This window comes from Uranotaenia lowii, chromosome 1 (assembly GCF_029784155.1).
Source record: "Uranotaenia lowii strain MFRU-FL chromosome 1, ASM2978415v1, whole genome shotgun sequence".
NCBI lineage: Eukaryota > Metazoa > Arthropoda > Insecta > Diptera > Culicidae > Uranotaenia > Uranotaenia lowii.
In genome coordinates this window covers 24,627,011-24,643,198 of record NC_073691.1, presented here as the reverse complement: position 1 = coordinate 24,643,198, position 16,188 = coordinate 24,627,011, and the positions used below count along the sequence as shown (strand labels likewise).

The following is a 16,188-nucleotide window of genomic DNA, read 5'->3' as shown; positions in this document are numbered from 1 at the left end:
CCCCTACTTTACATCTCCCTCAGCTGCCATATTTCCTCAGGGAAATGATTGGACAGTTTGCTTCCCTACTTTACCTCACCTTACCTGCCTTTAAACCTTCCTTCAAGTAAAAGTTCGATTGCGTGACTGCTATTAATTTTCTACGCCACTTCAATCATTTTCCATTTGCTGAGGCTGCCGTTGCTTTGCTGGGGCTATTTTGGGGAGACCCGCACACACATTACTCGGGAAAAGATTCCTGATTCGTTCTTTCAGTTGGTCGGTTCTTCCTTTCGCCAAAAATCCGACGATGCCTGAATTGGGGAGACTTGGGAGTTCATTTCAATAATTGCTCCCCCCCCCCCCCCCCTGTTTCGCCTCCACTTGGCCAGGGAAAATTCAAACGAAAGCAAAACGCCACTAGGGGATTAATCGTTGGTAAGTCCGCCATAAGAAGACCATTGTCTTTAAACGGCCGTTGGTCATCGGCATCGGTAGAGAAAGAGGTTCAACTTTGGCCGCGCAAGCCACGGTCGGCTAACCTTGAACTTCACTTTTAATTTTCATCAGCATCATAGTCAATTCGATGAAAACAAAGGGGTTTTTCTTCACAGCCAACTCAACATCATCATCTATAGTTGACTTGGGATCGCAGTAGCCAAGCCAGGTTTAGGCGTGGCCGAATTTTCTCACCGTTTTGTTGATCTTTATGAGTCTTTCTTCTAATGAGGGGAGATGTAGAGCTCGGGGAATTTGATCTAGTCGTTAACGCATAATCTTATTAGAATAGATGTTGTTCTTACTTGTGGGTGACATGTTGAGTGGACAATTACCATAACATTAGCGTTGATATCGGAATAATACGCTTCAAATTCCATAAAATATGACCGTTTGAGATAGATTTGTGTAGGAGGTTCTCACTGAAACCCATTTAAACAACCCTAGCGATTCCTGCCCGAATCGTGATTCTGGACTTATTCCCACGTCCGAGGACCTAGAATGAAGCAGGTGAAGCAGGTCACAGTTTTGGTCATTTTCTGCTTTCTTATCTTTGCCGCAAAAATCAATTAAAAAAGGTTTGCTTAGCACCTTCAATTCAGGACACCAAAACCGTCAAACCGAGTAATCTTCAACCAATAGATCGCAGTCGGGCTTTCTAACACTTTGAAGAGCTGACGACGTCCACTAAAGGGCGAACACGAGATTATTGCGACACCGAAAATGTCATGCCAATTTTTTTATAATGTTTGGAATCAAACCAAAATTTTAAGGTAGTTTTCTTCAAAAATCAAAAGAAAAGTTAATCGATGGAGGCTTGAGTGTAAAATTGAACGCATTCTCGCTTGATGCCCTCCATCAAAGTCTTTACAGTATCATCCGGTATCAGTTTCTCAGTTTTTTTTTTCATTTTCTTAACATGTTCTTCTCGTCTTTGACTGTCTTCTTGCTTTTCCGAAGTTCTCGCTTCATTATTGCCCAGTATTGCTCCACCGTGCGCTGTTCCGGACAGTTTGGTTGGTTCATGCACTTTGAAAAAAAATGGGCAGAATTGGCCTCATACCACTCCAGGACACTTAGAATAGTGGCATGATAGCAAATCTGGTCAAAATAGCGGAGCTTCGTCGTGCTGCTGCAAGATCGGCAAAAGGCGCTTCTCGAGGCACTAGCATTTGTAGATCTCGCCATTTACTGTACCCTTTGTCACGAAAGGCTTACTCCTCAATCCGCAAGAGCAGATGGCCTGCCAAACGAGACATTTGAAGGCGAACTTCGACATGTGTTTCTTTTTAAATTTGTCGTCCACGTCTAACTTGCTCTTGCTGGCGAAAAATTCCAATCCCGGAATTTGCTTAAAATCGGCTTTTGTATACGTTTCGTCGTCCATCACACAGCAGCAGCATTTTGTCAGCATCTTCTCGAAAATCTTCCGTGCTCGAGTTTTAGGTGTCGATTGTTGCCACTGCGTAGATCTGCGACATGCCGATCTTCTTAGGTAAATCACGACTTGAGACGTTGGGATTTGCTTAAATCATCCATTTTACCTTTCCCTCCGTCTTTTTGTTCCCCGGTCCCGGTTTTCTTCCAGCTCCTTTGCCGTGGTCCAACGTCAACCGCACCTGGAACCGCTTCAACATTTTTAAATTCCAGGTGTTTGCAAAGAATTTGTTCTCTCGACTCGTGTTGGTTCACCTCTATTTTCGTTGAATCGAAAAACACGACTTCGAGTTTGACAACATGTAAACAATACACATTAATGAGGAAGTGTGCAAATGTTAGTTGATTTTTACCCAATGGTAAAAAAGCTATGCCCTGTTGAATGTGTCGCAATAATTTCGTGTTCGCCCTTTACAATTGAAAGCAGGAGAAACTTTCCTATGCTAGAAACCGGTGCATTTTAATCCCAGTTGTCTCAGTTTCTGTCATTCTTCAGATGAATTTGGCTTGGCTAATCAAAAAAACAAAGTTGAAACTCTTTTTAATAGTTTTGACGGTTGGCAAAGATCATCTGAGTGGTTTTACTATTTTTTTTTATCCCGGAAGACTTTCTATTCTAAGTTTTTTTTTGTTTCGATTATAGTCGTTTTACCATCTTTATGGCATTCGCAACTTTATCAACGGTGCAGTTGGCAGATCGTTATTGAAAAACTTATCCGGTACAACTGTGTTCGATGTTTACTCTTGGGCTCGAACTCGCGGACATCGGCTCAGGAGGCAACAGACTTGCCAACTGAGCTATATCACAAGCCTTTCTATTCTAAGTATAAAATATATTGTGTATGAGGAATCAGAAACTCAATTTCCAATAATTTGTTGAGTGAAAACTTACATAAACTTGAATCTAGTCCCAGTTCACCTGAAAACCGCAAAATTTAGGTTAGCCGATAGTACATTTTAAAGCTTGTGATCGAGAAGTCGCTTGTTATGGATCCGATCCTCGGAGATAGAGCTCTCTAAAATGAGTGTATTAGTTAGATTGTTAAAAAAAAGGTAAAATTTTAACTCTGGTAGAGTTGGTTCCAACGAAATGCTTCCCGAGGATAAATTTCGCTCGTTTAAGTCTCCATCTATAATCCTCGAATGATCCCCATGCTTTTTTCCTTAAATATTGGAAGACTTAAATCACAAGCAGAACAAAACAAACCACCAACCTTTTTATTGCTTTCGATAGTTAAATTTATCTCTTGCTGACGACTTCCTCTGCTTAACCTTATTATGTTCCGTAGGAAATTTATAATCCGAACGATAACCCATGGTTTTTTTTTTCGTCTTGAGTGGGAGCTCAACTCCTTTTTTTATTTGTCTTGTTTAGACTTTTGATTCGGATATGGTTCAAAATTTTCTTCCAAAATCAAATATCTTCTAATGTAGGTTAGCATGCCAGGCAGTTTTACCCGGACTTGAGATCTTCTAAGCGCATAGTGTAAGAAACGATAGTGGAATTGACTTTTGGTGGGTTTTCTCTCGTACTTTGAAGTGAAATTTGACGAAAAACGCATTCGAAACGCAAAGTAAGTTCTTTTACACATTTTTTACATTTAAAAAATTAAAAGAGGTCTTCAGTTTAGCAAGAAAATGCTAATTCTTGATTGAAGCAAAAATCTCAAAAAAAAAAATTGAAAAAACTAGGTAAATTCTTTTGTTTCCCTCGTTGAGAAAGTGAATATTCAGGATTTGTTATATAACGTTTGATGGTTTATTTTATTTCAGATAGCAACGCAGCAACTGACACCATGTGCAGTGAAATTACACGTCACATCTCCCAACTACCATCAATCACATCCCAATCACAGCAGGTTTTAAGTGTTGTGTTGAGATAAAACCGCATCGAGATCTCAACGAAACAACTAGGGAGAAAGACTGCCGAGACAGAAAAAGTACCTTCCGGTGCTGATTAAATGCAGTCAACCAGAATTAACATTCAAATCATATGCCTCGAATTAAAAATTAAACCTCTCCCCAGTCCATCGTCCAATAAAGTTTCCCATGCCCGTACGAGATGTTATAGAGCTACGTGTGCGAGGGAGGCAACGAGCGACTGATGAAAATGATAATAAATGCACCCGCTTAACTCGGTTGAGATTGAGAGAAGCACGCAGCTCATAAGATCTTACTTCTCGGAAATAAAAATTGTCATCACCCGATCATACTAATTTGGTATCTCGAACCGTAGATCAAATTGTTGTTAAATCATCACACTTTTCTCTGGAACGATTTCCGGTCGGGGGAATCCTCTTGTCGAAAGTTCGTCTTTAGTTCTATCGTTTTGATTGGTTTTTGTCGACTTTTGTTACCAGAAGTCGATCAAAATAACTCCCCTATTCTTTGGAACCTACCTTCTTAAACCTAATAACTTCGTGTCACTTTTCTTCGAAACGGAAATAATGAGAGCTCCCCTTGCCATCGCATTAACAATCACTTTTGATCTGTGTTATCTTGAAAATCGAGCTTCGAGCGCTTGGGCTTGTCTCATTTGTAGATAAGTACCTATAGGTACCAGATGGTGGGATGCGTTCATCACCTTTGTTGTCAAAGAGTGATGTTTGTCTTGTCCCAATTCCCTTCCCGCTGTCTGTCAACCAAAGGCTGACACAATCAATCACGTATCACGGCTTCATACCACCAGGTTAGTTGAGAACTGATAAGAGCGACTCTCGATGTTGACCATTTGATGATCTACCGAATCATCACTCCGGCGGTGACTGTATCTTCTGACATCATTTCACCGAAACTAGAGATTGAGCTGAAAGATCAAAGAATGCAGCCGGTCGGCTCCTTTCAAGTTTTCTGCGCAATAGGGCCCGCCATAAAACGGCATTTAGAGCAGCCTCCTGCTCCTTTCTCTTCCAAATTCACACCTTTATCTTCTCTACGAAGCATGATAACCGCGAACGCGAGTTAGCTCATTACACGTTACCCATATCAAGATTCCGGCTGAATCATCCTAAATCGCTCAATGCCACGGCGTTCGTTCGGAAGTCTCGTCTTGTAGAAACGTGGAGACGTGTGTTGCTGCAATCCGTCAATCATCATCATCATGCGCGACCAGTCCAGTCGCCCAAATTATTGATTGCGATAAAAATCCCATTTTTATGACTACCTACCTTGTTTCGAGATAACATTCGACGGGAGTCCGAAGTCCAACTTCTCGATTTTTCTTATGAAATTTTATTACGTTGTTTAGAAATAACAAATTGAATTCCTCTTTTTTCGCCCTCAACAGATCTCAACCGTCCAAAATGGATCGACACCACCACGTGGCCCATTCCGATTCAGATTCCCAGGAAGCGATGGACATCAGTTCCTCAACCCGTACCGATATCTCAAACAACAACAACTCATCCCTGAGTCTACTGACCGGTAAAACCAGCCAGCTCACAAGTGCCGATTCGGATAATGTCGACTCGGATCAGGAAGATCGACAGCAACGGCATCAACGACACCAGCAACGCCAGCGACGCTCGGCGGCAGCTCTTTTCCAATCGGCGGCCACGCGCCATCCCGGCAGTCACAGCGCCCGCGAAAATCTGCACGCCCTCATGGACAACATGCTGCGACGAAAGTTCCACACCCTGAACAATAACAATTACAGCAACAGCAGCCCGACAAACTCTTTGCTGCATCAGCATCTGGCGGCGGCAGCGGCAGCTTCGGTCGAAAACAACAACCACGTACTAGCGACAGCCACAACAGATGGCGAAGACGAAGGCAAAAAGTACGTCTGCCCAATCTGCGATAACATTTCATCCACCAAGCATGACTTCACGGAACATATCCGGTCCCACAACAACAACAAAACGGGCTCCTCCGGCGACAACGGAGATGGACAGTTTGTGTGCAAAATTTGCTCCAAAGTCCTCTCGTCGGCCTCGTCCCTCGATCGGCACGTGCTGGTGCACACTGGAGAGCGTCCCTTTAACTGCAAGTACTGTAACCTCACCTTCACCACCAACGGAAATATGCACCGGCACATGCGGACCCATAAACAGTCCGAGCGAGAAAGCTATGAAAGCGACGGTTCGACCGATAGTGGAGGAAGCAGTGGTGCCAGCAGCGGAGTCTCCAACAACAATAACAATAGCTACAACAACAACTACGACGTCGAAGGCAAACGGAAGAGTACCGACGAAAATGTCGGCTACAAACGAAAGATCCGCAATATCAACAACAACAACATCCTCGAGAGTGCGATCACCGAAGGAGTTCAGAAGTTCTGCTGCCCCGTCTGTATCCGTAACGATTTCTCTAGCATGCTAAGTCTGGAGAACCACATGGATCGGGAGCACCCCCAAATCCCTGCCAAGTGCCGCCACTGTGAGGTCGTATTCAAAAGCTACAAGGCGCTAAATGCCCATCGCTGTGGGAACAACAACTACCAGAACATAACCCCCGGCTTCAAAGATCTCACTTTTGTGGATTTCTCTAGTGAAAAATTTCCTCTTATAGCTAAGAACATGTGCGAGCAAAGCATCCGAACTCCAGTCACCAGTCAAAAGTTCGAATGCTCCAAATGCTACCGAGCGTTCCCCTGCTCAAAAACGCTCGAAATGCACAACAAAGAATGCGGACTACCTCCCGAATATGGTACCCCAACAACCGGCGAAAAGCGAAAGTGGAAAACGAGCGAAGCCTCCTCCGAGGAAGATCTCAAGCGAGACGATTTCTTCGCCAACCTTGATCTTCAAAACAAAACCATGTCATCAAACATTTCCTCAAACGTCTCGGAGGCCCCAACGACACCTTCCTCCCTGGACAAATCCTTCAGCTCCCCCATCATGAGTCGGGACATCAAACAAGAACCCGGCTACTACCAACACAGTGGTGCCAACTTCCCGCAGCACCAAGACACCAAAGATCTCGCCGACATCCAATCGATCATCAACGTCACCTCGTCCGGGGGTTTCTTCCGGCAGCTCGACAAAGACGCCTACATTCCACTGAAAGACCAAGAAGAAGAAGCTCAAGATGCCTTCACCTCCGAATTTCGCAAAATGAAACTTCGCGGCGAGTTCCCCTGTCGGCTATGCTCGGCCGTATTTCCCAATCTGCGTGCCCTCAAAGGTCACAACCGGATTCACGTCTCGGCTGCCGGCGCCGGTCCCTACCGATGCAACATGTGCCCGTACCTCATCAACGACAAGGCCACCCTGATCCGGCACATGCGCACTCACAACGGTGATCGACCGTACGAATGCGCTCTCTGCAACTACGCCTTCACAACCAAAGCCAACTGTGAGCGGCACCTCCGAAACCGGCACGGAAGAACTACGCGAGACGAAGTCCGAAGGGCCATCATTTACCACCCCTCGGAAGACTCCAGCTGCGACGATCCGCTCAAGAAGATGCAGATGTTCAACACCCCACCGGCCGGAGACTTCGATCGCGATTTGGACGATCACCCGTCCGATCGTAGCACCCCAGTCTCTCACCTCAAAGAAATGCTCATGCCCGTTCCGATGAGCTTGGTCACCAAGATCGACAATACTCCTATGCCAACGACGCCGGCCAAAATCCAAGTCAAAAGCCTGGAGAAGCTGAACCAGCTGACTCCACCTCAAGAGCAGGATTACGACAAGGCTACCCCCGAAACTCCAATCTCCCAACAAAACGATTCAACAGCTCGTCCCATGGATCTCAGCATGGATGCGCTGGATCTGAGCAAGAAACCGGAACCCTTGGTAGTCCGCCAACCTGAACCAGATCTCGATTCCGATCATCCCCATTCCGATCTCGACGACGATGAAGACGATCACGGCGATCACGACGCCGAAGACGAAGACGAGGAAGAACACATGCAACAGGCGGCCAAAATACCCAAACTCGATCTGTCCGTGCTGGAGAAGCAACAGCTACTGATGCAGCAAAAACTCCTTAGCGAAGCTTTCAGCAAAATGGATCCCGCTCACTACTTCCAGCTGAGTCAACTGTACAGCCGCTTCACCTTCCCCGGTACCCCTGCTTTCCCATTGCACCCCCTGTTCCTGCAGAACCCACTCCTCTGTCCTCCGCTAGGGGACCTGAAAAGCTTCTTCCCCAAAGAGTTCCCCATGATGCCACAGATGTCCGGCGGCAGTCTGATAAGTAACCCCTTCAGCTCCCCCTCAGAATCTCCCAAAGGACCGTCCTCGACACGGGAGCAATCACCGATACCACCTCCCAACAACAATGAAAAGCATGCTCAACAACTCCCCCTGGTACCGCAACCGGTGCTCCAGAAGTCACAGCAACAACTACCGCAGTCGCAGCCACCCCCACCACCACCACCTTCGATGCCTAGCAATCTCGTATCCCAAATGCCAAACATCCCTCTCGGAAATGGCCCAGTCAAAATGGTCATTAAAAACGGAGTCCTGATGCCAAAGCAGAAACAACGCCGGTACCGAACCGAACGCCCGTTCGCCTGTGAACACTGCTCGGCTCGATTCACGCTCCGCTCTAACATGGAGCGGCACATTAAGCAGCAACATCCGCAGTTCTGGTCCCAACGCCAGCGAGGCGGCCATCATATGATGCGTGGGAGAGGTCATCACCATATGCACCATCATTCTTCGCATCAACACCAGTCTTCATCGTCAACAACTCATCCTTCGACCATGGCAGCAGCTGCGGCGGCCGCTTTTGGCGGCATGGGAATTTCCGACCAGGTCAAGTACGCAATCCTGGCTCAACAATCCGGGAAGGCTGCAGCCGCAGGACATTCGCCGGTAAGCTCTCGGCTTCCAGATGAATTGACGGCCCGAGGTATGAGTAGTATGCTGCAGAACATTATCGCTCAGCAGCAGCAGAGTTCTTTCGGTCACAACCTAAATCAGGTGATAAGTCCCGTGGCCACGAAGATGGATCAACATCCGCATAAACAGATGAATACGGCTGCTCCAGTTGCTCAAACTAATGGTCATGGGGCCGACGATGAGGACGAGGAAGAAGACGAACAGGAGTTGGTGATCGATGAGGAATTCCATGCCGAGGATTTGACCAGGGGTAATGAAAGTGAGGATGATGAGGATGAACCTGAAGAGGAGGAAGAAGTGGTTAAAGTCGCCGAACCGGTGAAACGAGAGAGTCCGGTGTTTCAGCATCAGATTCTGAAGCAGAAGTTGGAGGAAACCAAGAAGGAACAGCAGAGGCAACAGGCTGCGAAGGCCGTTGCCGAGGGTATTCTGGAGGAAGCGATCCGACAGCGGAAGGAGGTCGAGAAGGAGATGGAAGAAGTGGAAAAAGAGGAAGTTAGCAACAAGGGTGGTTCGGACAGTGGCAAAGAGGAGGGTGATCTGGTCCCGGTTTCGAAGTTGGTAGACAACGCAACGAGCGTAGCTCTGGAAAACTATTTTAGGTAAATTTCGGCTTCTTAAAAGTAGTTAGATGCCAAGATCTTTGGAATATTATTAATAAAAGGTTTTTCTTACAGCAGACCTGAGGTTCCTCTTTCGTCCCACGAGCAAAGCGACGAGGAAGGTTTGGTAGCGTCCGGTTCGGCTTCGGAAAGTAACAACTCCGGAACGGACGACCCGCACCCATCCTCGGCTCAACAACAGAAGAAAAAATCTGCCTACAGCCTGGCACCGAATCGGGTCAGCTGCCCCTACTGCCAACGGATGTTCCCGTGGTCCAGTTCCTTGAGGCGCCACGTCCTAACTCACACCGGCCAAAAACCCTTCAAATGCTCTCAGTGCACCCTGCTGTTTACCACCAAATCGAACTGCGATCGTCATCTGCTGCGGAAGCATGGCGATGTGGAGACGGCCATGTCGATTCCCGTTCCGATAGATGATCTGCTGGATCCAAAACCAGAACCGGTTCCGGTGGCCGTTGCTGAAGCCATGGTCAAATCGAAACCGACCCCGCCGACCTCAAGACCCGTTAGTCCGAAGCCACCTCAATCGACGATTCAATCGGAGGAGGATCGAGTGAAGGAGAATGTGGTTGCTGAGGCTAATGTTCCGGAGAAAGAACAACCCGAGTGTGATCAGCAGGAAGAGGAAGTTGAAGTCCCAAAGGTTAAGGAAGAACCGAAGATTGGCGGCGTGGAGGAAGCTATTCCACAGGTCAACTCGGATCTACCCTTCAAGTGTCACCTGTGCGATAACTGCTCGTACGCCGATCGCGTCTCCTGTCTGGATCACATCAAACAGTGCCACGGCCAGGAGTACGCTCTGCTCATGAACAAATGTACCCTGGAAGCAGAAAGCGAAGCTCCTTCTGGATCACCGGACGACGACGAGAGCGGCTACAATGGCGAGGGTGGTCGTAGTGGCGGCAAGTACCCTGACTATGCCAATCGGAAGGTAGGTCGCAGGTCAGTTTTGAGCAAAACGACGACGACAACGAATGATCCCCTAAAATAGGAATGTAAGAACTAAAGTTCCTTTTTCCCCTAACAGGTAATTTGCGCCTTCTGCCTTCGTCGCTTCTGGTCCACGGAAGACTTGCGGCGGCACATGCGAACCCATTCGGGCGAGCGACCTTTCCAGTGTGGCGTCTGTCAGCGACGCTTCACGCTCAAGCACAGCATGTTGCGGCACCAACGGAAGCACAAGTGCGGCGGCAGCACCCGGCTCGGTAGCAGTAGCAAAAACGGAACCTCCGAGGACATGAGCGACAGCGATGAACAGGATCAGCCCCTGATGATGACGATGACCCAACCATTGCCAATGGTCACCCGTACCGGTGGAGGTCCTCCGAAGGTTCAGCTCAGTCAGTCGGAACATCTGATTGGAAATTTGCTGGGCATCAGCGATCGAGGTATCCTCAACCGGATGCTGCTGGGGTCAGCTTCCGATGCGGCCAAACTTCTCGGCGTAGAGAAGTAGGACCCCCACTACTGTTTTCACAGCATCCTCCCAGGCTTGTAAGGTAGTTGTTTTTATTTCTCGAGTATGCTCTTGGGAAACGAAAAAAAACCAACGAAAAACGGTTCAACGCAGAATTCTAGTCAAACATATTACATTTTCAATTTTAAGGAACCCGCCAATTCTACTTAGAACTGTACTACTACTTGCTACTTTAAGAAGTAACCAACAACAACGTCTTTTCACAAAACATTTCTCATCGGTAGGATTTTCAACGATTGATCTTTCTTTTTAAGAAGCCCAGCAGGTGTACATATGAAGATTTCCATTTGAAGACAAAGTAAAACTAAAAGAGACATTATAGAGTTTTAAGCTGAACCCGGTTAAGCTGCGAATGCCTGACTTAACACATCGCCATAATGTTTTAATTTCACACAACGATTAAGGGCGATTTGTTCCCAGTTTGTTAGAAAAAATACAATGGAAGACACTCGAATAGCACCGGTTCCAATTTTAGAAAAAGAACAACTTTAGAACCGGTACACTTAAGTATTTCGCCAAATTACGTCTACGACTGTAAAAAGAGTGAAGAATTAAAATGAAAACCTAAAGCTTACCGATTGCACCGATATAGTCAGTAGAGAATACAAAACAGAAAACAATAAGCGAAAATCAAAATAGAGTTAGTATTTAAGACTTTTGGTTGTCTTTTTTTAAATTATGTTAGTGCTGTAGGATCACACGTTTGATTTTTTTTTTCTTGTTTAAAGTAGGAGTACAAACCCCAATAAAAACAAAGCGCTCCGAAACCTGTAACATAAATTTTCAAAAGTTTAAAACAAAGCGAGGCCTTTTAAAACCATAGGAAACAAACGAAAAAAACCGGCGCAGCATACCAGCAAGTGGCTTAAATCAGTAGTAACTCTTAAACTTAAATTAGATTCTATGTTTAAAGCTTAAACGACTACCTATATGCCTTTGCGCGCTGAGGAATTGACAAGGAAGTTCGAAAATTCTGGGCCTCTCGCCACAACTAGTGTACAAAGCCGAGAGAGGCCACGGAACCGTTTTCGGGCGAAGATAGATTTTTTAAACCCCCTTCAATGGAGTAGTAGTAGAACATAAGTTTGTTGCACCGCACTTAGCAGTTAGATTTTTTATATTTTTTTCACCCTTTTCTCTCTATTTTTTTTGTTTAACTGAAGCTGCTCTGGATTTTTTTATGTTTTGAATGTAATTTTATGATAGGTAGAAAAAAAAAGACTGTTAATTATTTTGTTTGCCAGCCTTCTTATTTATTGTTCGATCGTATGTTAGGAACTTTCTCTATCTGTCGTTATTTCATTCTACTTTAATCTGTCGTTAATACTTTTCTACTAAAATGTGCCTCTATCGACTTCGACTAGACCTAACTCAACAAAAAACAAAACTCTTAAATTTTACTCTACTTAAATTAGATCAACTAGGTAGCAAAGTCATTTCCGAAACGCACCTTAGCTTAGGCTTAGCCTGATGCGATTACTCTTCTTCATTCTATATTTTTTTGCTGTGAATTTTCCTAGGAGAGCACCAGCCATGTTAAAGCTTACGAACTTTAGTAGGTAAACTTTATGATTCGTTGTAAATTCTAGCACCCAATTTTTCTAGTGATTATTTATTTTGACTGTCTCTACTACTGTTTTATATTTATCGCACCGCACTTATTCCCTCAAAAGAGGAAAAAAAAACGATGATGCGAGAAAAAGTCAAGTCAATATTACTACTTACAGAAGACGTGAACTGCTTCTTAGTAATTAGTTTTACGTTAAGGCTAGTTTTTGCCCCGTAGAAGTGTGCAAATTTATTAAATTTAAAAGAAAAAAGGGCGTGTAGAAGAGCAAAAAACCGTACGTTAACACGAAACAAGTGAACTTAAACAAACAAACTTAAAAATACAGCAGATAACCAAAGTACAGAAGCAAAATTTTTACCTTTTCGCCGGAAGCCTGGCCACCGTCCTCATCAGTTCTAGTTGAGTGGTGACATTTTTGTATCATAAGAGGCACCGGGATCAGGCGATAATACACTGGTTCGGATTTGAAGAAGCTTAATAGTAGAGAAAAAAACAATTTTAAAAACGAGTGCAATCTACGGTTAGAAAACTTAAATTACTAAAAAAAAAACAAAGAAAAATATGCCCCCCAAAGAGAGATAGCAAAACGTTTTTTGTAGCCAACTAAATAGAAAAAAGCCCTGCACAGATTCCGCTCTATTCCGAAGTGAAGCGGAAGTGGAAAAACCAAACTTTAAGTGCCATCTGTGCGAGTTCAGAGGAGACAGAAAAAAACACAACGAGATGAAATCAAACATTTTTACGAAACCAAAAAGCAAAACTATTGTACTAATAACTAATAACTAAACGAAACATTCCGTTTGCTCATTTTGTTAACTTATAAATGATAAATCGAAGGAAGACGAGAATACAAACGAGTTGAAGTGAAAAAACAACTAAATTAAATCAAAAACTTCTCAACATACGTATAGAGTAAGCATTCGTTCATTCATTCATTTCAGTTTGAGTTCCTTCCCTCGATTGTTTTATTTAACTGTATGACAAGGAAACATTTACAGGAAAAATGTTTACCGCAACCCAACCATTGACACATTTCAACTCTTATGTTTTTACAAACAAACTTGCATAAATGGAGCAAAAAGTGAAACTAACAAACAAACAGTCAGTCATCGATAACAAAATACGTGTGTGTGTTTTTCAACAACGACAAACAAACAAGGCAAACTCTTGGATGTATGTTTAATTTAAACCTTATCTTTTTAGTAAGCTCTATTATAAACAACAAGGCCAGATACATTAAAAATAATCTATTGAAGAAAATAAAAACAGTAGAAGAAACCATATCGAAAAATAAGAGAAGGAAAAACTTATACCTATACATATATACATAAAACATATATTATTATTATAATTATTATAAATTATTGACAACAACCCCCTATTGATAACTATTCTTATTTCAACAAAACCCAAGACAAAACCTATTCAAAGGAAAGAAGCAGATTGTATCGGAAGGAGAAACAAAAGAGGAAAAAAACAAAACAAAAATACTTGAAGCATAGTTACTTATATATTATATATATGGAATAGACCCCGAGATCTATGATGATTGAAATATATCAATAAATTTTTGAAAAGATGAAACATTTGCTTTGATCATTTTTACCTACCTAGTTGAAAGTAGAATTGATTCGAAACACCCCCTTACACCCTTACTGTTTACGATTATGAGTGTAGAGACCTTTAACATCGATGCCCGTGGTTGTGAAACGCTATTTCCAAGTGCTCAGCTCATGCAAAATCAACCATTGGTCGCAGATTCTCTTCCAATTCACAGTCGTTCCAGTGTCGATGTTCACAATGAAGTAACCAGGGAAATATTATAATTTTGTAACTTAACATTTTTAAATATAGTTATAAATAAGGCAGGGGTTTCTTCTTATAAAATAAACACACGAGACACACGTCTGGTTTGGTCGGATGTCAGGTCTAGAAGACCGATTCGTTTATTGAGAGCTTAACACAGAGACTCGCCAGCGAGGATCTCATTTTACTTAATTCCCAGAATGGAATTACACCTAGACATCGAATAGCTATCTGGCCGAATACCACACACAAGACAATGATAGCAGTTTTGTGAATTGATTTTTTTTAATGGACCGCACACTCCCCTACACAAAAAATGTAGCAGCAGTTGATAGAATTTTTTACTGATCTATTTTAAAAGAATCAGACGGAAATAAACTGTTGCGAAATCTTGTCGTTATACAAGAGATCTCCTCAAAAATATCTCACGTACTTCTACGCACTTCTATTGTCTCATTTCTCACATCTCACGCCCCACTTTTCTCTTCTCTGGTGCCACGTCTCATGTTTTATGTGTCTTAAGTCGTATGTCTCAGGTCTCGGAACTCAAGTCTTAAGACTCTTTTTTTTTTTTTTTTAATTTATTATAGAGACTTTGAGTCTTAAGACTCAGTCTTAGTTTTTATGTATCAGGTATGTAATCCTACCTTCAAAAGTTTTTATAGACGGTTTTCCACAATGAACTCTTAAATCTGGACGCATTAAAACGGGTCTATCTCGGAGCTATGTAATCGAAACAAAAGTATTATGAACTCAAAGTGTAAATCTTTCATTGCAATTAAAAGAAAAAAATAACAAAAAAGGACTCCGATGTGGTCTAGCGGAAAGGCTGGCGCGAGTTTATTTTTGGTATGCCAGGCGTACTGGATTCGATTTCCGGTATCGGCAAGAAAACTTTTGGGTTCGAATCCCATAAGTGGCTGACAGGTAAGATGTGTTTCCTCCATAACTGACTATATAATAAGAATGTTCAATGAGTTGCCAGCTGGCCAGGTATATACATGGATGCCGGAATACCTGTAAGTAAACTAGGCCACCTGATTGACTGATTATTCCGATGTGGTTTTGATGAAATCTCGAACTTTTCGGCGAATACCCCTCATCATAGTTTGGACACTCTGTTTGCTGACCTCAGCGGTCATTGGCGGAATTGAGGGCAGTTGGGTGGGTTGATGTCCTTTCGGACAAAATCAACCCCGTTGTCTCGATACCCATGTAGTACCTCTTTGCTCTAGTGGCAGCTTGCCAAAACTTTACCTTTGTGAGATCTAATGTACATCTTAGAGTTCATGGTCTTGTTTGTCACATAAACCAGGGTTTTTCGTCCGCAGCTGAAAATGCCTAGCCATATCATACACTTCCTTGCAAACTTAACGGCAAAAACGAATTTACCGTGGACATCACCCTGACCAGTGACTTTATAAAATTTTTGGCCTGGAAGCTGCCCAAAATCCATCTTCACGTACGTTTTGTCATCCATGAGGATGCATACGTCGTACCGTACTTCGTTAGAGCCTTGTTGTATAACTTCCGGACACGTCCTTTGGCAACTACATTCTGCTTCAATGTTCGGTTCGGTTCGGTTGCTTATTGACCTGATAAAATCCAGACGAATCCTTCTGACGGTGCACCGGTCGGCACTGAACTTCTTGGCGATGTCATTTTCCGGCTGCCCTGGATTTGCCTTGATCGTACTCAATACCTCCAAATGTAGTCAATGTTGTCAAAATCAATGTTTTTACAATTTTTCTGCATCCTGATACTCAAAATAAAGTAGATTAATGTGCATAACAATCATTGTAGGTGTAGGACATAGGCGGTTGAGTTGAATCGCAAATTTAGATAAAGAATTTATGAAAAAAAAAATTTCAATCTCAGTAGCCACTTTATCAAATATAACGTGAACTAAAGTTGACAAATAGCTCTGAATTTGCCTGATGTGCATACGTTTTCAAATATTGCTGCGATTGCTCACGCCCATAACCACCAAGCCACAAGATCACA

The 16,188-nt window shown here is 43.6% G+C and overlaps 2 protein-coding genes across 5 annotated transcripts in view; both read left to right on the top strand.

Moving 5' to 3' along the window:
- The window catches only part of LOC129740054 (uncharacterized), a 36,301-nt gene extending 25,069 nt beyond the window's left edge, over positions 1-11,232 (top strand). For 2 of the 4 annotated variants that reach the window (XM_055731642.1, XM_055731640.1), the window contains exons 2-4: positions 5,201-9,310; positions 9,386-10,262; positions 10,359-11,232. In XM_055731642.1, the coding sequence (XP_055587617.1) occupies positions 5,217-9,310; positions 9,386-10,262; positions 10,359-10,787 (5,400 nt within the window). In that variant the 5' untranslated portion in view covers positions 5,201-5,216 and the 3' untranslated portion in view covers positions 10,788-11,232. Of the gene's footprint in view, positions 1-5,200; positions 9,311-9,385; positions 10,274-10,358 lie in introns of all 4 variants that reach the window. The other 2 variants (XM_055731641.1, XM_055731643.1) reach the window with 2 other exon arrangements.
- Positions 1-16,188, top strand: part of LOC129740062 (high affinity copper uptake protein 1) — a 409,058-nt gene that overhangs the window by 109,723 nt on the left and 283,147 nt on the right. The window lies entirely within an intron of this gene.